This window comes from Eleginops maclovinus, chromosome 6 (assembly GCF_036324505.1).
Source record: "Eleginops maclovinus isolate JMC-PN-2008 ecotype Puerto Natales chromosome 6, JC_Emac_rtc_rv5, whole genome shotgun sequence".
Taxonomy (NCBI): domain Eukaryota; kingdom Metazoa; phylum Chordata; class Actinopteri; order Perciformes; family Eleginopidae; genus Eleginops; species Eleginops maclovinus.
The window spans coordinates 18,632,187-18,654,501 of NC_086354.1; the positions used below are offsets into that span (position 1 = coordinate 18,632,187).

Here is a 22,315-nt window from a genome sequence, read left to right on the forward strand (position 1 = left end):
CAGCTGATCTGTACCTGCTGGTGCACCTGAGACTGATGGCTCACTCACAAGAATGTGTTTTCTTCTTCCTTGCGCCCAGACAAAGCTTCAGTATCCCAAAGCGGAAGACAAGAACTTACTACTCCTTCTCCGTCTAGAGGACCGCCATCAGCTCCATGGGGGCCTCGTGAGTGTTACTACTGCCATAAAACAGGTCACCTTATTTCAGAGTGTTTTTCCTTGAAGCGTAAACAGCAACTTTCGCAACCCTTGCAAATGCCAAAAGGCATGGGTCTCATAAAAGCGGTGTCGCTACCAGCCACTGAAATGTTCCATGAAGATGATGTACCTGACCCGTTTCAAACCCTTTATTTCAGAGGGCTTTGTTTCCTTAACAGGGGATCCTAATGACCAGCTGCCCGTACAGGTACTTAGGGACACAGGAGGCTCCAAGTCTATTATTAGAGAAGGCATCTTACCTTTAACGTCCAAATCGTCATGTTGTTCAACTGCTGTTGTTCAAGGTGTAGGCATGACACTAGTGGTGGCCCCTTTGCACAAAGTTTATATTCAGTCACCTCTCATCAAAGGATTCTTTAAAGTTGCTGTTCTCCCTGCCTTGCCCATCAAAAGTGCAGATTTAATTCTGAGTAATGACTTGGCTGGGGGAAGGGTTAGGCCTGTATCGGAGGTCATTGGGGAGGCCCTAACCCTGATTGAAGCTTAGACCAAAGGAAAACAGCCGAAGTACTTCCAGAGGTCTTTCCTGCTTGTGCGGTTACTAGGGCCCAGTCAAAGAAATATGGAGATGACTTGTCGGACTCTTTTCTTGCTACAGGGCAGTTTCTTGAGGTCATGACTGAGTCGGACAGACTGCAGGAAGAGGCCCAGTCTGCTGGTGCTGGATCCTCCCGTTACTGTTCAGAACTTTTACAACTGCCTGCCACTCGGGAGGAATTTGTGGAAGTCCATCTAGGTGATGAAACACTTTCTAAATGTCTCTCTTCTGTTCTCAGTCAGCAAGAGGCCAAGTCGAAGAAGATGGCCTACATTATGGAGGATGGCCTATTGATGCGTCGCTGGGTTAGTAATGCCTGTGAGGAATCAGACTCCTCTGCAACTTATCAGGTTGTTGTGCCAACAGCCTATCTCAAGTGATGTCATTGGCTCATGATCATCCATGGTCAGGTCACATGGGGGTAACAAAAAGATATGAAAGAGTCTTATTTTATTTATTTTGGCCAGGACTCAAGTCTGATGTTGTTCTTCATTGTCAAACATGTCATTTGTGCCAAGTTGCTGGCTCCCCTCATCCCCATTCCAGTAATGGAAAAGCCATTTGAAAAAGTTATTGTGGATTCTGTGGGACCCTTGCCGAAAACTAGAAATGGAGATCAGTTTCTTTTAACGGTCATGTGTGCTTCCACTAGGTTCCCAGAAGCCATCCCACTACGGAAAATCACTATTCCGGTCATCACCAAGGCACTTCTGAAATGTTTCTCCCTGTTTGGTCTCCCAAACGTAGTTCGAACCGATCAAGGTATCAACTTCAAGTCAAAAGTGTTCGCCCAGGTACTTAAAACCTTAGGTATCAAACATGTAACATCCAGTCCGTATCATCCTGAAAGTCACTAGAGAGGTTTCACCGGACCATGAAGTGCATGCTAAGAAAGCATTGCCATGAGTCACATAAGGATTGGGATGACGGTGTTCCTTTCGTGTTATTTGCTGCCCGTGAAGCCGTTCAGGAGTCGCTAGGTTTTAGTCCGGCTGAGCAAGTGTTTGGACATGAGTTCAGAGGTCCATTAAGGGTTCTTAAAGAGCATTTGGTCATACCGAAGAAAAAAGAGAGTAGTATCCCAGATTATGTCGCCAAGCTTAAGGATCGTCTAAACCGGGCCTGTTCTTTGGCTAGGGAAAGTCTGACCTCTTCCCAGGGAAAAATGAGGAAGGGCTATGACCAGAAGGCGGTAGCTCGTTTGTTTCAGCCAGGTGATAAAGTGTTGATTTCATTGCCTGTGCTGGGTTCTGCTCTATCTACAACATTTTCTGGTCCTTGTGTTGTAGGGAAGAAGCTTATGAAACAAACTACCTCATACAAACACCTGACCGGAGGCGTCCTACCATCCATCCATCCATCCATCCATCTTCTCCCGCTTGTCCGTCAGGGTCGCGGAGGTAACAGCTCCAGCAGAGAGCCCCAAACTTTCCTTTCCCTGGCCACATCAACCAGCTCTGACTGGGGGATTCCAAGGCGCTCCCAGGCCAGCGAAGAGATATAATCCCTCCACCTGGTCCTAGGTCTACCCCTCGGTCTCTTCCCAGCTGGACGTGCCTGGAACACCTCCCTAGGGAGGCGCCCAGGTGGCATCCTCACTAGGTGCCCGAACCACCTCAACTGGCTCCTTTCAACGCGAAGGAGCAGCGGTTCTACTCTGAGTCCCTCCCGGATGACTGAACTTCTCACCTTATCCCTAAGGGAGATGCCTGCCACCCTGCGGAGAAATCCCATTTCGGCCGCTTGTATCCGCGATCTCGTTCTTTCGGTCATGACCCATCCTTCATGACCATAGGTGAGGGTAGGAACGAAGATGGCCCGGTAGACAGAGACCTCTGCCTTCTGGCTCAGCTCTCTTTTCGTCACAACGGTGCGGCAAAGCGACTGCAGTACCGCTCCCGCTGCTCCGATTCTCCGGCCCATCTCACGCTCCATTGTTCCCTCACTCGAGAACAAGACCCCGAGATACTTGAACTCCTTCACTTGGGGTAAGGCTTCATTCCCTACCTGGAGTGGACAGTCCATCGGTTTCCTGCTGAGAACCATGGCCTCAGATTTAGAGGTGCTGATCCTCATCCCAGCCGCTTCAAACTCGGCCGCGAACCAATCCAGTGAGTGCTGAAGGTCACAGACCGATGAAGCCATTAGGACCACATCATCTGCAAAAAGCAGTGGTGCAATCCTTAGCCCACCGAACTGCAGACCCCCTCCCCCACGACTACGCCTCGAAATCCTGTCCATGAATATCACAAACAGGATTGGTGACAAAGCGCAGCCCTGGCGGAGGCCAACCCTCACCGGAAATCGGTCCGACGTGCTGCCGAGGAACCGGACACAGCTCTCGCTTTGAGAGTACAGAGATTGGATGGCCCTGAGTAGAGACCCCCTCACCCCATACTCCCCCAGCACCTCCCACAGTATCTCCCTGGGAACCCGGTCATAAGCCTTCTCCAAATCCACAAAACACATGTAGACCGGATGAGCGTACTCCCAGGCCCCCTCCAGGATCCTTGCGAGAGTGAAAAGCTGGTCCGTCGTTCCACGACCAGGACGAAAACCGCATTGTTCCTCTTCAATCTGAGGTTCGACAATCGGCCGGACCCTCCTTTCCAGCACCTTAGAGTAAACTTTCCCAGGGAGGCTGAGTAATGTGATGCCTCTGTAATTGGCACACACCCTCTGATCCCCCTTTTTAAAAAGAGGAACCACCACCCCGGTCTGCCACTCCTTCGGTACTGTTTCCGACTTCCACGCAATGTTGATGAGACGTGTCAACCATGACAGTCCCTCAACACCCAGAGCCTTCAGCATTTCTGGGCGGATCTCATCCACCCCCGGGGCTTTGCCACTGTGGAGCTGTTTAACTACCTCAGTGACTTCCCCCCGTGAGATTGGAATTGATCCCCCTTCATACTCCAGCTCCGCCTCTAACATAGAGTGCGGAGTTGTCGGATTCAGGAGTTCCTCAAAGTGTTCCTTCCACCGCCTTAACACACTATCAGTTGAGGTCAACAGCGTCCCATCCTTACTGTACACAGCTTGGATGGTTCCCTGCTTCCCCCTCCTGAGGTTTCGGACGGTTTTCCAGAACAACTTTGGTGCCGACCGAAAGTCCTTCTCCATGGCTTCTCCGAACTTCTCCCACACCCGCTGCTTTGCCTCGGCCACGGCTGAGGCTGCTGCCCTTCGGGCCTGTCGATACCTTGCAACTGCGTCAGGAGTACCCAGGGATAACATATCCCGGAAGGCCTCCTTCTTCAGTCGGACGGCTTCCCTGACCACTGGTGTCCACCACGAGGTTCGAGGGTTACCGCCCCTTGAGGCACCTAAGACCTTGACACCACAGCTCCCCGCCGCAGCTTCGGCAATAGAGGCTTTGAACACCAACCACTCTGGTTCAATGTCCCCAGCCTCCACAGGGATGCCTGAAAAGCTCCGCCGGAGGTGTGAGTTGAAGGCCTCCTGGACTTGGGACTCCTCCAGACGTTCCCAGTTCACCCGCACTACACGTTTGGGCTTACCAGGTCTGTCCAGAGGCTTCCCCCGCCACTCGACCCAACTCACCACCAGATGGTGATCCGTTGACAACTCCGCCCCTCTCTTCACCCGAGTGTCCAAAACATTCGGCCTCACACTTATGTTCGAACATGGTGTTTGATATGGCCATCCATGACTAGCACAGAAGTCCAGTAGCAAACCACCACTCCGGTGCAGATCAGGGGGGCCGTTCCTCCCAATCACGCCCCTCCAAGTGTCTCCATCATTGCCCACGTGTGCGTTGAAGTCTCCCAGCAAGACTAAGGAGTCCCCTTCAGGAGCCCCATACAGGACTTCTTTCAGGTTCTCCAAGAAGGCCGAATACTCTGAACTGCTGTTTGGTGCATAAGCACACACAACAGTCAGAGTTTTCCCCCCCATGACCCGCAGGCGTAGGGAGGCGACCCTCTCGTCCACTGGGGTAAACTCCAACAAAGCAGCACTCAACCGGGGGCTTGTGAGTATCCCTACACCCGCTCGGCGCCTCACACCTTGGGCAACTCCGGAGAAGAATAGAGTCCAACCCCTATCCAGAAGTAAGGTTCCAGAGGTGACGCTGTGCGTAGAGGTGAGCCCCACCAGATCCAACTGGTCCACCTCCCGCACAAGCTCCGGCTCCTTCCCCCCCCAGAGAGGTGACATTCCACGTCCCCAAAGCCAGCTTCTGTCGCCTGAGTCTGGTCCGTCGAGACCCTCTGCTTTCACTGCCACCCTTCTGGCAGCGCACCCGACCCCATCATTGTTTCCCGTAGGTGGTGGGCCCGCGGGACGGAGAAGCGGAGGTGTTGCCCACGTTGCTTTTTCGGGCTGTGCCCGGCCGGGCTCCGTGGCAAGCCCGGCCACCAGACGCTCGCGGACGAGTCCTCCTTCTGGGCCTGGCTCCAGAAGGGGACCCCGGGCTTCCTCCGGGCCGGGTATCCTCGCTTCCAATTGTGTTATTCATGGAGTCTTTTTGAACCAATCTTAGTCTGGCCCCTTACCTGAGACCAATTTGCCATGGGAGACCCTACCAGGAACACAAGGTTCCAGACAACACAGCCCCCTGGTTCATCGGGGCACACAAACCTCTCCACCACGATAAGGTGCTGGTCCTACCAGAGTGTCATGTAAACATGCTAAAGGGGTACTGCTCCCGTTATGACCAAAATGAGTCTTCCAAAGCTCACCAGGTGGGGACAATAGTCTTTCCTATGGCTTCAGTTTCCAAGGTGAGCCCAAACGATGAGGATGAGTTGGTGATGCGCAGTGCAACACCACAGGGGGCAAGACTAAGCAATACAGAGGTATTGTCTGACTTACCTAATTACTTGTCTCGTCTCCCTGATAACCAGAGAAATGATATGCCGAGCCTAATATTCGAAAATGCTTGTCTTTTTAGTGACACTCCCTCACAAACTTCTGTAATAGTACATGATGTTGTCTTGACCAACACTTGCCCATCAAACAGCATCCATATAGGGTTAACCCAGTTAAGAGGGAGGTTATGAAAAAGGAAGTGGAGTATCTTCTTCAGAATGCTTTTGCAAGGTCTAGCTCTTGTCCCTGGAGTTCCCCTTGTCTGCTAGACACAAAGTCAGGTTCTGGTTCTGTACAGACTTCCACAGGGTTAATGCTGATGCTGATGTCTCGTGATATGTAAGTGTTAGTAGGAGATCCAAACATACTGTTTGGATTTATATGGGTGGGGGTGTTTTTGTGATTTTGTTTGGCACAATCTCCCTCGTCACCTCCTCTTCCTCACTCAAAAGCCTAATAAAAATGTCTTAACTGTTACTCTGACTCCCTCCATTATTGGTTGGTGTGTGTTATTGTCCCCTGGTCCCCTAGACCTTGGTGGGGACGTAACACCAACATACACCGAAGTACAGGAGTACACCCCCTCCCGCACCCTCCGCTCTTCCTCCGTTGGACTACTCTCCATCCCCAGCTCTCGCCTCAGCACCACGGGTGCTCAAGCTTTCAGCTGCTCGGCACCCAGACTTTGAAACTCCCTGCCACTGCATACTCGAAAGTCAGATTCCATAACAACATTCAAAACTCAACTCAAAACCCAATAATAACTCGGAATGGAATAACTCGGTTTGACAAACCGACTCTTCGGTCAGACCGTCATCTCTACTGTCAGCAGCAGTACAATGGTGCATCGCCCCGTGTTTACATTAGCTAGCACTACCAACACCCTTACTTTCTCACCTCAACATCGTAGCTTTTTTTTTTCATTGAGGCCTGGACTTTCCTTGTTAGACTTCCACCTGACATTGTGCTCACTGATATCACCCTATTTGAATTATATGAGTTTAAACCCTTCTGAACAGACATTGGGATGTCAGCGAAGTAGGCTGTCACTATAAAAAGTGACCGGTTCCTGTGCTGTAGCCATTGTTGTTTACGTGACCTAAAAATGCTAATGGACACAGAAGTGATTCCTAACGGTTCCTGACGTCACACTAGCCATGCTCATAGGCAAGTACACACCATATTTGATAGATATGACATGTGGGGTTCTTCAAGGCTCCATCTTAGGACCTCTGCTTTTTAATATCTACATGCTACCACTGGCTCAGATAATGAAGAACAATGAGATAAGGTACCACAGCTATGCAGATGACACTCAAATGTGTATAACAATTTCACCAGGAGACTATGCCCCAATTAAAACACTGATTAAGTGCATTGAGCAAGTCAGTGACTTGGTGAGTAAGAACTATCTCCAATTAAACAAACACAAAACAGAGGTTATGGTTTTTGGATCAAAGGAGGAAAGAATAAAAGTCAGTGCAGAGCTTCAGTCGTTAAAGCTCAATACACCAAATAAGGCAAAGAAATCTAGGTGTGGTCATGGACTCAGACCTGAACTTCAGCAGTCAAATTACAGCAATTAGTATGTCAGCCTACTATGACCTGATGAACATGTCTAGGATTAAAAGACTAATGACACAGCAGGATTTGGAAAGACTAGTCCATGCTTTCATCTTCAGTAGACTGGACTACTGTAACGGTATCTTCACATGTCTCACTAAATATCTATAAGAAAGCTCCAGCTTATTCAGAACGCTGCTGCTTGATTCCTCACTAACACTAAGAGAGTGGATCACATCAGTCCAGTTCTGAAGTCTTTACACTGGCTTCATGTTGGTCAAAGAATTTATTTTAAAATACTGCTGCTGGTTTTTAAAGCTTCACATGGGTTAGGCCCAAAATACATTAACGAGTTCCTACCAAATCATCAACCATCCAGGAGTCTCAGGTCTTCTGGGATGGGTCTGCTTTCTGTCCCACTATCTGGAATATCTCCTAGAATCCTGCAGGTCAGCTACAACTCTTGCTATTTTTAAAACCAGACTGAAAACGTATCTTTTTACCGCTGCTTTTGATTGAGCTGTTCATATGTCACGCTTAAGTGTGGTTTTTATTAATGTTTTTCATACCTGTTGTGTTTATCCCACTATCTTTTTTATAGTCTATTTGTATAATGTGTTTCTGCTGCATTTGCTTTTTAATGTTGTTTATTTTGTTTTATAAAGCACTTTGAGTTGCTGTGTGCTGAAAGGTGCTATATAAATAAACTTGCCTTCATTGTGAACTGTGAGGACTGCTGATTAACAAAATGTCTGGAGACAGTTGATCAAGTATCTTCTGTCAGCATAAATTTGTTACATCATTTCCTCACTATGCACGTCACTACCAATTGAATAATCTGCACGCCCAGCCTTACCTCAATTTGAACTTTAGTTGTTCTTGTTTTGTGTAAGAGTTGAAAGCAATGAAAAGGAACGGCTTTGCACCAATGTCAGCGTTTGTAATGTTTTCCTGTTTTTATCGTAGTTCCTGTCTGTTCAGTCAGTTGCTGGTTTGCAGAGTTTCTTTAAGTTCAGTGCAAACGCTAAACACCCCCCGTTTTACACTGAGAGGATAGGAGAGTAGTTTAAACAGCATGTTTCAAACATCTTTTTTTTTATGTTTGAATTGCTTTTCCTGCAAGTTACATTATTATATATTATGAAAATGCCAAATTACATTTATGATTCAGTATACTGAAAATGGTGGTAAGGATTAGTTGGGAAATATACTTAACACTCTTCGGGTTAACTAGTCATCAGTCTGGATGTTTTTTATTTAGGATTCTTTGTCATACTTGCTTCTTAAACCACTTTCTTTTTTTTGTCAAATGTAAAATGTGCGATATCGGGCTATATAAATAAACGTGTGATGGATTGGCTGGGGAAATATGCAGTTTGACTTATGCATTTGTTAAATATGGCATCCAAGCATGCAATTTAAGAAAATAAAGGGACCAATAATCGATAAAAGTGATATGAAGATGTGCATCATTCATATAATATGCCTCTTTTCAGATAGTCTTGACTTGAAAATTGATAGAAGTACGATATAGAGCTAACAATCACTACTTGTAGTACTTTTATATATATATACCTACTGTATATAAAAACTGAAATCCTTTTAAAGCTATAATGTGTGCTTGCACTGGACAGCTACTGTAGAATGGGAGGATGTTGGGAAGCAAATCAGTCCCTTGTTTTATTTTATTTCGTATGATATATAACTCACTTAATTATCATTCATTGTTTATTGCCAAGTTTATTGTTTTTTTTAACAGTGAAAGGCAGTGAGATTTATTTTTACACATATTAAGAGCACAAGCAATCTACAGCATCTAATGAGCATAACATATAACAATTATATTCTGTACATTTAATCATAGATACAACAGATAGAAGACAAAATCAAAAAACAATCATTCCCATTGAGACATCCTAGAGCCTAAACTGTTCTGTTCCAGGAGGTCAGACATCGCCAACTCTGTTGAAACTCACACTTAGTGACAAATTGTTAAATAACTGAATATATACTGAATATTGTAAAAAAAAAAAAAGCATAAACACAAACAAAGCATACATGAGTCTGGGATTCAGTGTCTCACTAGATTCTGCTACTTTATAAATCACAGAGTTATAATAGGCTCAGGGTTTTCCTCTTCTGCGTTCTCTATCAGTTTATTGGTATCAACCACGTCAGGTTGGGATCGTTCTCTGTCAAAGTAGAGCGGATTGTCAAAAGTGGGTAACTTGGGACGGGGAGACTTCTTGTAGACGAAAAATCCCAACGCTATCAGTGTCGAAGTGACGGTAATTATCAGCACGACTATCAAACTCGTGTGGACACGACTGTGAAGATCCTTTTCCGAGGGTTCTGTACAAAATTCATGAAATAACACATCAGTCAAAACAAATCCAAACTTTAAGTTGAAATACATTTTATTTTCCTTTATATATTTTTGAAACCTGTCAATGTTACTCAACGAAGACTTACCAGGTTTTTCCTGTGTATCTGAAGGGATCACTTTTTAGGGGGAAAAAAGGAACATTCCTGTTATAACTATTCTCTTTTATGAAGTAAAATATAACATTTTACGAAAAATTATGAAAAACTATATATATATTTAAATTACATGGTTATGATGATCTTACCTTTGGGTGTTTCACAGATGTATGGTCTGTCGTGCCATCTGCGACCGGTCTTCCATGCCCCGTCTGTGGTTCCCATCTCTGCATAGTCATTATGAGGCTCGTCTTCGGCCCAGTTAGTGTAGTCCATCACAGTTGTATCCAACCACATCCATGTTCCTGGGGCCAAACAGACAATTATTGTATCACTTTTTTTACTTTGATAAATTGTAATTAAACCGTTTGATATAATCGTTTATAACACAATATATAGTGAATATAAGCAAGAGATTTTCAAATGAATGACTTTCCAATTTGTAGGGTTTGTTTCCACCAATTGTTTTTAAATAGGCGTAATACATAAAATACTACTGCACATAATTGCACATTATTCCTCTGACCGACAGGTGGCAGCAGCGCGCAAAGATACGCAACAATGCACCATCAAAGCTTTGTTCAGTTTCATACCATACCAGCTTCAAGAGGAAGAAAACATATTGAACAGATTAGATATGAAGGAACCACTCAATGCATTTTAGTGATAATGTAAGGTTCAAAGAGTGTACCTTTATGAGTTTTATACAGGCCAATCCAGAAAGCACTGTGGCTATCCTTAAACATTTCCACAGTGTTTTTAAGGAATAGCTGCTCATCTGGATCTTCGATACTAGCCAGGATTCCACCTTCAGAAAAAAGTAAAACCAGTTATGAAAAATAATTAAAACCCTATTGCTGGTTTTGGTCTGTTCATATTTACTGACATGTAGAACAACACGAACATATCCGAATATAACAACAAACATTAGGTCTAGGTGCATTTTCTCTGCAGTGTGTCTTACCATGTCTGACACAGCTGCTAGCTGCATCCGCCCATTCAATTTCCTCTGTTACAAACAAATAACAATGTGCCTTGTATGGCATCCAGGTATAACTCTGGTGGTACTCCTCATTAGTCTCTTCAGGGCAAATCCCTGGGAAGTTGGTTGACTCTGTTGGTGGCACATCTGTGATTGACAAAGAAAATATTGTTTATGTTCAAAGAAATCACTCCTGGCTAAGATAAAATGATAGTATTATATATGCTCTATGATATTGAGACCAGTATCGCCACAGAAATCCAGCATATGTTTGGCAATAGGCCATGTAGAACAACATCGATTGAATGACAACATGTAGATCACAGCTAGGCAGGAAGGCTAACAACTCACACAGTACGGCAAGGCTTAAACAAAATACACTATATTCCATGTTTCATTACACCCCTAGTTGACACTATCTATTTGCGTTCGCACCTGTAGACTTCATGCAAACACTGTTCATGGTGTGGTTGCACAAAGCAGTCCCCCATTTTCCATCCACATTAAGGTATACACAAGGCTTGTCTCGGCTTGGTTCTCCTTCAGCCCAGGCAGTATTGCTCAGGTGCCAGCCATCAATATACCTAAAATACCCTTTTGTCTGAAAACAAGAATGGATCAAATTACCATTTTAATACAGCATGCATCGTCAATGGGTTTTTGAATTGTTGTTTTTTCCAAATATATTAAACAATTGTACACTTTATTGTTTCTTGATGGATAGAATCTTATAATTCTCTTTAGTAAATCAATTATATATAATGTCTTTATACAATTTTATTTAAAGTTATACTTTCTCTGAAACGAGCCCATAGGAGTTGCTTCCACAGTAATATTGAACTTTCTGCAGCTATGTACCATATTCTTGTTCAGCCCAATCCAAAGAGGGGCTTTGAGGTTCATAGCCTGCAGCTCGACGTGGGCCTGCGTCCACTCGTTTCGCAGGCTAGCCAGGTTTGCTTTTTCAAGTTCACATTGCTTCCTTGCATTCTCCCAGGTCAGATTGTTAGTCACAACCCTGATGCTGTCATTTCCCAGATTTACATAGATGTTAGAAACTGCTGGATCTGGTTGAGGCTGTATGTTTGGGTCTGTTGAGAGGAAGACATTCTTTTTTAAAGTTTTTTTTTTTTGCAAACATCATTATTGCCATGTAAACTGTTAATTGCACCACCAAATGTTTACTCTACTACGGAGGATGCCTTTGTCTAAGACATGCATACATCACTTATCATTCTTAAAAGAGAACAAGGATAAACTCACCAAGATTTCGAAGACAGACAAATCCATTAGTGTCATTGCAGGGCTTGATAAGCCATCTACCGGTACCATAGACCGGACTGCTTGACATCAAAACACAGTCTTCCTGGTTGAAGAGAGTAGTAGTGGCAAAAAAGTCAAAAATCTTTACAGTGGGACATTAAAGTTTAAATGTAATGCTAAATCATGGTTTAAAATTGCAGCGGTCCTAATTGATTGATTGGAGTGCTCACTTAACTAGCTTTATCTGGTGTTGAAAACTAAAAAGACTGAAATATTACCTCATTCCATCCTTTATAAAAGGTCCCCGGACGACGTCGATGTTTCTAAAGAGCAGAACAAGATACAAAATATTTCAAACCCTTTTTCCATCTAGACAGTAACTCAACTTCAAGATCGTAGATTGTGTGTACTTACAGAATAGCCCCAGTTGCTGTATCGCCTTGCTTTGCCATCGGTCCAGTAAAAGCTGCTTTGTGTGATAGAATTTAAACCAATCCACAGGTTTGTAGTTGATATTTCAGCCATTTTAGTCGTCAGAAATGCTGAAAATGTCAAAGGTAGAAATTAAGTAACTATAAACCTTTTTGGTTTAAGATACATTGCTCAGTTTTGTAAGATTATGATTAAATTAGATTTAAATCAGTTAAAGGACAGCATAGAAACGACGTTGTGTTAGGAGGTTTTGTTAGATATTTGTCTCCAATATTTTCCATTTCAATTTGTGCAGTTGTTTTAAGGTTGATTGATGAGTGACTATGTAAGCTGATGATAATTAAAACAATAGGAAAAAATGTGGAACAAACCTTGCACACGTCTTGTGGGAATTGAGACTAAGTTGCCTCCCATGGTAATGCACTGTCTCCTTGCTTCCTCCCAGGTGGCCACTCGACTACTAATAATATTGTAACACTATAAATGAGCAATAAAATATGAATTATTTTCCCTCTACAACCAAAAAACATTCTTTTGTATTCAAGCCTTAATGCCATCTGATGTGAACTTTAAAACAAATCAGTCCCACGTGACAAAGAACATCAACTGCTAAAGAACTGAGATTTTAAAAAGTGGTATTATAAGATTTGCGCTGAAGATCTAAACATGATTTCACAGTTGTTTCTCACCTTTGAGTCAAATTTGGTCCACTTGAGTGGACAGCCACCTTTAGGAGGGACTGTGGGGGCGGCAGTGCTGTTGATGGGTGGAGAGCCTCCTCGTTTACAGATGGATTGGTGCTCCTGGCCACAATTAATAGTACGCCAGTAGCCTGTAAATTCAGCAGAGATATGATCAGTAACATTTCACTGGCAACATTTTACTTAATTTACTATCTAATCTTATCTAGAACATCTGTTCTATTTGTCATCATTCAATTTGAAGTTACTCACCCATGTAATAAGTCAGAGTAACACAGTTCTCATCAAAGGCATTAGTATTTGGTTGATTTTCATTCCATGTTTGGAACCCCACTTGAGAATTATCCATCCACCTTAAGGCACACACAGTTATGTCAATTTTGTTGTGTAATCAAGGAAAGCATAGTTGCTTCACATTAAATACTATTATCCTTATTGTTGCCAAATCAAATATAGAGGTATACTGTAAATAACCAGAAAAGTTTAAAAAAAACACCCACTAAAAATCATTACAATTAACATGAGTGAGGTGGACATAATTTAAGTTATGCAAAATGAAATGCAAATAGCATTATCAGCAAAAGCCAGATAGTTTAATCTCGCCACATGAGAATAAATAATTTGCTGTGTTATTATATTTATACTCACCAAAATGACCCATCAAGATCGACTGACAAACCTATATAATAGTTCCCATAGCCTCTGGAAATCTGCAAATACAAGACACACAAAGCTTTAAGACCTCTTCTTGTTATAAAAGGTTCTTCTAATATGGATACACTTTTCAAGATGTAAGAAGAACACACACACACAAAGAGACCTACCTGTTTCCATATGAAGACATTTTCCTCTTTGCTGTTGATGGATGCCAAGTCCCCATGCCTCTTCTGGCAATACAGACGAGCGTCCTCCATGGACATTGATTCTGTGTTCACATAATACTGACTCCCTCTCCAAACAAGCCAACCGTCTGACGTGGTGTTAAAGTCTGCGAAGGTTTTAGAAAGATATTGACCATTTTTTTTTGAATGCATTGTCTTTTTTAAGTTTTTATTTTTTATTTTTTATTCTAGCCAATCTGTAACTGAACATTTACAAAACATCAAAGTGAATGTGTTTTGGTCCTAGATAAAAACCCTTGTATGGCCCATCCCAAGTGTCCTTTCATTTTTCTTTAAGATATTGGCTTCCTAATTAATGAAAAAGTTACATTTTAAAAGCTCACTGTTGTCTTAAACTTGCTCCTTGTGACCCTTTTGTATATTTCTATGTTCACATTTCAATAAATAATTAGTTACATTTTAGGTTTAGCATCTAAAACAGCCAATTGTAAGACTTTTGTGATCACTATATACAATAATCATAACTGGGACATTTTAATCTAATACTCAAACACATCAAAAAAGGGTTACATGTTACTGTTTAAACATCTATCTCTAACTTTATGTTTTTATCCCCCTGGGTGTGTGTTTGGTTATACAAATTCACTTACCCGACATGGTGTTATTTGGAGGTTGATTTGGAGTCACTCCTGTAAGTCCACAAAATAAGGTAAATTTCATGTAGAAAAAAAACGCAAAGACATCTCCCATCCTCCAGGCACTGTCTTTCAGCCTTTTCTTACTTTTTGATAATGTAAATCAGAGAGGGTAACACACCGTCTTGCCTAATTGTATTATCTGTACCTGTACTTATACCGTACCTGCGCGGATCTGACACAGCCAGTCGTTGAAACTTTCACAGTTCACATCGTTCCAAGACCCGGGCTCATCCCAGTGGTACATCCTGAACTCAGCACAAGATTCATCATTGTTATGATTATTGGGCTCTCCGTCCTGCCAGTGTAGGAAGTTTACCTGTGAATGAGAGAAACAACATAAATATGTAGGGGATTGAATTATTTTGATTATCAGATCAGTTGTAAAAAGTAAAACACAGTTAACTAACCGCTGTTCCATCACTCCATGTATAACCAGTGGCAGCGTCAGGAATACGAAGTCCAATCCAGGCTCTTCCATGTCTGCAGTAAAAAGAGATGATTTATCTATCCATATTAGTATTATTATTTTGACTACTGTTTCCCTGTATGACGTTATTGAAAAGATGAAAACTACAACAAAAAGTACTCAAGCTAATTTACACATTTCAGTTGCTGGGCAAATATCCTATTCTGTCATTTTACTTATTCAGTGTAAGTCCTGTGTTGTTGTCTTGTTGTCTTATCTCCTTGTCAATTTTCAAGTCAAAATTGTGCAAACAGGATCGTACCGTCCCATTATCAGCTCGGCAGAGTTGTGGATGCTGAGCAGGTCTCCTCCAATGGCCCTGCAAAAATCCCTGGCCTCAAACCAGGTCTTCTCACTTGCACGAGGCCCTGTGTAAAACTGCACAAGAGGGAAAACCGGATTAAATTAAACCAGTTCATATTTATTTAATATTTGTATTTCTTTTAACAAAAAATTGGAAATAAATTATTCTTTAGTTGTGTCATTGGCCTACACAAACGGTGAATGTAAGCCCAATATTTACTCCCCTTATCTCAGTTTTTGGTCCCTTCTAACTCCTGAGGTAAATATGTGGATCAGTGACTAATAAACTGTTCATCATGTTCAGCAGCGAGTCAATGACAAACCCATTTTTCCATCACAGCAAAAACTATACTCTCTATACTTAGTAAGGCAAAATATATATAATGCTTGATTCATCTGTACCATTTAAACATTCTGAATTACATTTAAATTGCAACTTCGTACAAAACAAATCTTTAGATAACTGTAACCATGGACTCATACAATCATAATGCATTTTTTGTTGCTATTAGAATGTTTAGTTGTGTTTTTGCTGTTTGACCGCTGGTTGTACCTTAGAACAGAAGTTTCTTGTTCCAATTCGACTCCAACCCTCCTCACACTTGGGAGGACTTTGAGTGGGTGGTACAGGGGTTAAAACATAGCCCTGTGCCAGGCGCTTGCAGATGTATTTTTCCTTATTGGTGCAAGGCAGCAGATCCCAGAGTCCAGCTAAAATCCCAGTTGTGATGGCCACACAGCCTTGTCCGTATCCTTGATTTGGGTATAAATATGTTATTGGTAATCAAGGAGCTACTGTTAATGCCTCTTTTTTTAAATGTAGAATTTCATCTTTCACCATACCTGGCATTAGAGCGTTCCAGTGAGTAAACCTGACTGTGTCTGAGTTGGTCCACACAAATTGATCAACGTTTTTCTGGTTTGAGAGGCCCAGCCAGAAGTATTTCTCTGGTCTCAACCCAACCAAGCTGACAAGGTATGCATTATCCACTCTAGAAATAGTTACACAGGTGTATGGATTTAGTTTTAGTTTAATGCATTTGTGTCAAATAGAGCGTATAGCACTTGCACACACAGTCATCTCGTGGCTAATAAAATCATGAAGTGTTCTTACCCATTGGAAACATCTGCCATGTAGGAGCCTGAGGTCGTGCAGGCATCTTTAGCTTCATCAAACGTCTTTGTCTCCGTTCCTACGAAGTAGCAGTAGGAGCCATGTCTTTTCCAACCCTGTAGGACACCGAGCACTAATTAGATCTCCGGAATTGTGATTTTTAAATGCTACATAACCATTTTGTCCACAGAGGACATTTATATGCATTGGTTTGATCTACATCTAAGAGACAGATACTAAGCTGACGTACAACTGAATGAGATATATAGCCAGTTACTATTCAAAGTTAATTTCTGTCTAGTAATCATGCACTTTGATGATATATTATATTATACATTGATATCATTTGCTTGTAGAGCATGTACTCACAGCATCGCAGCCAATGTCCAAATCTACTTCCTCATAGCTGCTTTCTGAGGAGCTTTGCTTCATACAGATAAAACCGTGTTTATCTCCACAATATTGATCTGCCCAGTTACCATTCTGCAAGAAGAAAAGAACTGTCAAAATGTTGCATACATGTAAATCCAATGTACTGGATGGATTGACTATAACACTCATTCATAATGGGAAATGTGTAATGCTTACTCAGTGTCTTTTACGACAGATGACAGATTTTGTCTTGTAATATTGAAGGTTGTTTTATATGTATTATTGTCGACGAGTAATTGTATCAGTTTTTTAATGACTCAGAATGTCACAAACAGTAATTATTAAAGCAAGTATTCCCGAGTAGTCACAACTACTAATAAACTACGTTCGTACCTACCAATAAAAGAAAATAAATTGATGAATCTGACCCTAAGCTCAAAATCTGTTTCGAAGCCCAGGTTAACATCAAATCTGTGCACAAACCAAATGCATCTGCTGCCCAAATCAATAGAGCTTTTCCAAAGTTCCATACAACCAGGGTGGTATCTGACCTTTCCCCATGTATGACCTGTATGGATTTACTGGTATGGAATGGGTATAGGAAGGTTAAAATGCAATTTCCCAATCATATCCACGAGGTGCTCCTTACGTCTCCCTTCACCAGAACGCAGTTGACTGTATCTGCGGAGACAGTAGGTTTCCCAAACTCCCAGCTGGTGTAACTGACAGTGGAGTGGTCACTCCATTCAAACAGCCCCTCTGTCGTCCTGTCGTTCATTCCAATCCAAAGCTCATCAGTGGATGCTGCAAACATGGACAGTGAAGAATATACCTCAAATCAATGTTACACTTTTAACATGCTCTTCGAACTACAATAGTGGACGTTTCGTTGATGTGAACATTGGTAAGAAGTAAGAAATTGTAGACATCCTTAAATCTGTCAGCAAGTATTGTGATCAATATTTTCTTAGTATATTGGTGTAGCTAATGTGTTTGTTTCTTTCATTTACTGTATTTTACTGTCACCCCTATTAACTCTGTAAAATGCTTACTTTGTTTGCTGCAGACCCCTTAACATTCAGCAAACATTGAAATGTATTATGAATTATCCCATTTTGAGATTGCGCAAATTCAACATGATTAGAATCTAATTTATTTTAATTTGATTACATCCTAATACAATTTACAGTTTTTTGTATTTCTTGCATGTGAGTTCAAATATAGAAATAGATTAGGTTTTTAAATCAATCCACAGCAGAAGAAAAGACAGCAGGTTAGACTGTCATGTCATCCCGTACCATATCCAAGTTGCGAGATGATAAAGCTTTGGTCCTCCACGTTGCGGATGCTCACGAGGTCCCCTCCTTCATTGCGACAATCTTTCTGAGCCTCAGTCCAGATTTTAGCTGTCCGCTTAAGATGGAAGCAGTGTCCATTGTAGGGAATCCAATGAGCTGGACAAGATCCTTGCTCAACTGATGAGGAAAGAAACAAAACACGGGGGGATGAATGACTGATATCAACAAGGGAAAACAGTAGAGTAGCCGCAGGAAGGTAGAAAATGTTGATGTACTTTGTGGAGGAGTTGGAGGGGCCCCGGGTTTGTAGCAGATGTAGCCCAGTTTCTTGCTGCAGGAAGAACTTTGCCATAAGTGCTGCCCAGCAGAGTCAAGAAATGCACAGTTGTGTCCTGGATTCGGAAGTGGGTTACCTAAAACAAGATGATTTAACATGAGATTCCTTTCTTTGTAAGGGGAGATTAACATACACTGCCACTCAGGAGTTTTCATATGCTCTTACATTCACATGTGCATGTCTCTGTGATGTAAAATCATTTGTTGTTTTAAAAACAAATAGAAACCTGCATGTATACTACCACAAATAGATATACTTACTACATAAATGGACTAAGACAGCCTGGTTTCCTGTTTCTAAAACTTCTAGATATCACAAGGTATAACACATCATGTAATCCTGTTGATTATTAACACTTATTTAATTGGGTAAGTTATGGGATCTTATCAAGGGATACAAGGTAGAACTGCTTGGAAAGGATACTAATTTATAGACAGGATGACTGGAACATTGCGTTTTGATGTGCGTGCTTCATTATTCAAAGTGCATTAGCTGACATTAGCAATGATTTATTTGCTAAATGCTTCATCATGATGCAAGATAGTTGCTAACTGAGTCTGTTTTGTGCTGTGCAGAAGGTTTACAGTTGTTTTTCTCTAAAAACTCATGAGTCTGATCACAATGGTGAATGTCATGAGAGTGAACCATAACAGTGAGGTTTTAGGCTCTAAAACCAAAACAGCAAGCTAGCCACACAGTCAGGTAGAGTTAGAGTTTATATGGTGTTATAGGGTCATTGCTTAGGTGAACTTTGGCAGATAATTTAGAACTTTTTTGATGTGAAGACTTACTTGCAGACCATCGCAGATAACGGAAGGGCTGTGCATCCGTCCATTGCCAGCTATGCTCTGGGTTCAGGACCAGCCCGATCCACAGTTTATGTTTCCCTGATCCCACTAGTGCTGTGTGTTTATTTGTGTTTGTGTGGTTGAGAGGGAGGAAACAGGACAAGGACAGAATCAAGAAATTGTTCCTCTTTTGCACATTGTTCCTCTTTTAAATGCTTTATAACAAGTCAGCAAAAGGCAGAATTTAAAGTCACACAAGGGAAAGCTTACAAAATAAATCGTGCCCTTGAAGAGTATCAGGCTTAAAGAGACAGTGCATGCTAGGTATATTTAATGATGTGTGAAACACATATAATACATAAACTGAGAGTGATTGGGAGCTACAGAACCAAAGTGCAGAGGCTTCATATCACTCCTGTAAAAACGGATTGCACAATTTCCTCTGTGCTCACAGTGTCACAATGATCCTTGAACCAACATTAGGCGGATCATAATGTTCTGGAGGTCTTTTTTCCTGGAACTACTGCTTACTGTTAGTCATTTTATCACAGTTTCTCCAAAACAAATCAACGACTTGTCTCAAATGTGCTATTGAATAAAACAATTTCAGTGGTTTGAAAAGTAAATTCAAAAAATCCTATAGAAAACTTCATTTACTGTGTAAAACTGGGTTTGTATGAATAGGCAACATCCACCAGGTGGTATCTTACCTGAAACAAACGCCTGCTCGTGAGGATCTGAGATGCTAAGCAGGTGTGCCGACTGTTGTTTGCAGCTGGTTTCAGCCTGGGCCCAAGACAAAACCGACTGTGTGTTGATCTGGTAAAACGCTCCTGTGACAATGTTCTTCGTCAAGTGTTCGTTGGCTGTTCATCAAAAGAGAAACAGGAAAAAGGAAGTACTGAAGCCATTCAAACAACAATTCATCACTTTAACATAAAAGTGATCTCTCACACTGCATGCTTTGTGTTAAGCATCAGGCTATGTTGATTAAACTAGTGGACAACCACATCTGCCTAAGGATGCATGTAATCTTGGCATGTGCACAAAAAAAGAAAAAAAGAAATGCAGTACTCACTACTAGTAGGGCAGTATCCCCACCGTTCATGTTCATATTTTGTTTCAACCGCACACCACAGGCGCTTTACTGAGGAGTCGTATGTAGTGCAGTCTCCAAACCACCGGTCTCTGTACAAGAAGGGAAACATGCAGACCTTCCCCAAAGCATTGCCTTCAAGGGTGTAATATTCTACAAGGGAATCAAAAGGTTCATCAGATGAAATCATCTTGAAATGTGTTGTCTTCTCTTGCATGCACAACCTAACTCTAGTGAGGAGAAACATGTTGCATCATTGGACTTTATCATCTATCAACTGACATTATTTTTAATGTGATTTATTATTGTGTTGTTTATTTTAGGGTTTGGCTGTTCAGTTCTCATACTGTACCTCTGTATGTTCTCGAACAAGCACCGCTGGCTGTCCCTGTGATGGTGAGCTGGTTATTGGGCCCGACAGTTCTGGAGAGAGCAATCGAATCATCCGGCTTGACTTCAATGAAGAGCGATAAGCCTTTGAGGGCAAGCAGTGTTTCATTCTTGCATTCCCACTTTTGTAGGTTACTGTCGTTACAATCGTAGAGGGTCACTTCACTCCCCACACTGTTGCCTTGAGCACCTAGGCACTTTTTGGTCGTGGTAACAAAAAGACGATCACCAGTCGTCCAGCGCACTTCAAGGCAGCGGGTAGATTTTCTTATCAAACAGGAACCAGTGGCTTTGTTAGTGAGTGAAAATGGGGAATCTGCAGAGAGATGTAGAAACAGGCACAAACATTAACTTCAAACTTGGTCCAAGAACTTCTTTTTTACCAAATTTGAAATACAAACAAGTACAAATTGTTAATTGCAGACATCTTATTTGAGAAGATCAACTTTCAATTTGCCATTAAGGTATCTTCTTTTCAACGAGAGCTCCTCTGTCTTCAAAACATTTGATGTTATGTGAAATTATAGATGCATCAGAGCTCCCTTAACACTTAGCTGTAATTACGTCAGTTGACTGTTTAAAGCATTGTTTTAAATGTACTTTTTAATCAGTTTAGCATTAGTTTTAACTACTACCCTGTCGTGAAGCAAATGAAAAAATCAACCAATTTTCAGTAAAACAAACGGTTGCTAATCTTTACATCAGTACAAAGACATGCTGACAGCTCAGAAATGTCAACACTGCATATACATTAAAAAAAAAGGATGCCCTTACATGCAGAATATGTCACATAAACAAAGGTGAGTGCATACTTTACCATTTGTTGGTGAACATTGAGATGTTGGGATGAAAAGCAAAAAGGCTGCTAGCGTTATCCTCGGGGTCAGCATTCTCCTGATAAGTCTCAGAGCTGCAGACATTGTCCATTTATTGCAACAAGAGGACTTATGAGCATGGGCATGAGAAGGGGAGAATCTTAATACTAGTGACACTGTCAGCTTTTTTCCTGCTTCTCATTGAGAAGTGTCATGTTTCAGATGGCACATTTCAACATTTTGCTACTGGTAAAAAAGGGGGGTTGGGAGGGAAGTAGGGGCAACATTCTGAAAAACACACACACACACACACACACCCACACCCACACACTGTCTTGCTTGCACAGATCTTAAACTCCACAAATGGCAAAATGTGGCCCATTTACTTCCCGCCATGGAACAAAATGATGTGTAAGAGATTTATGCTAAACATGACTCATCAATGTTGGGAGTCTATGGTCTGGTGCAGCTTCCACCATCAAAGAATGAATTGCCCATTCATGGTTTCTGCCATTTAGGAGCTGTTTCACTGAAATATTTGTAAACGATAAAGAAAAAAACATATTAGGAGATGATATGTTTCCAGGATCATAGCTGAAAGTATCCAGTGTCCAGTTCTCTTGATTTAATTTATGTGTATGTCTTTAATCCCTTATGTACAGTTTCTGTGTCCTTGGTCTGCCCTGTAAATAAACAAGTCAAACTAGTTCAATTTTTTTCTGTTGAACAAATTCAACATGAATTTTAACACAAAAGGCACCAATAAAAAAACTACAATTTTCTC

General features: G+C 41.9%; 1 protein-coding gene across 1 annotated transcript; it reads right to left on the reverse strand.

The window, feature by feature from the left end:
* Positions 1-8,873: 8,873 nt before the first annotated feature.
* LOC134865950 (macrophage mannose receptor 1-like) lies at positions 8,874-21,756 on the reverse strand. Its single transcript, XM_063885811.1, has 31 exons — positions 21,534-21,756; positions 20,679-21,032; positions 20,309-20,479; positions 19,941-20,096; positions 19,234-19,344; positions 18,381-18,518; positions 18,106-18,282; positions 17,457-17,611; positions 16,805-16,918; positions 16,436-16,551; positions 16,165-16,313; positions 15,875-16,074; positions 15,281-15,396; positions 14,960-15,032; positions 14,715-14,868; positions 14,505-14,543; positions 13,837-14,000; positions 13,661-13,722; positions 13,265-13,365; positions 13,001-13,143; positions 12,683-12,788; positions 12,294-12,421; positions 12,158-12,202; positions 11,880-11,982; positions 11,475-11,707; positions 11,052-11,217; positions 10,599-10,763; positions 10,326-10,442; positions 9,784-9,939; positions 9,626-9,655; positions 8,874-9,505 (listed from the first exon to the last, which is right to left on the reverse strand). The coding sequence occupies exons 1-31, from the start codon at positions 21,634-21,636 to the stop codon at positions 9,258-9,260; spliced, it is 4,293 nt and encodes a 1,430-aa protein (XP_063741881.1). The 5' UTR covers positions 21,637-21,756; the 3' UTR covers positions 8,874-9,257.
* Positions 21,757-22,315: the final 559 nt, after the last annotated feature.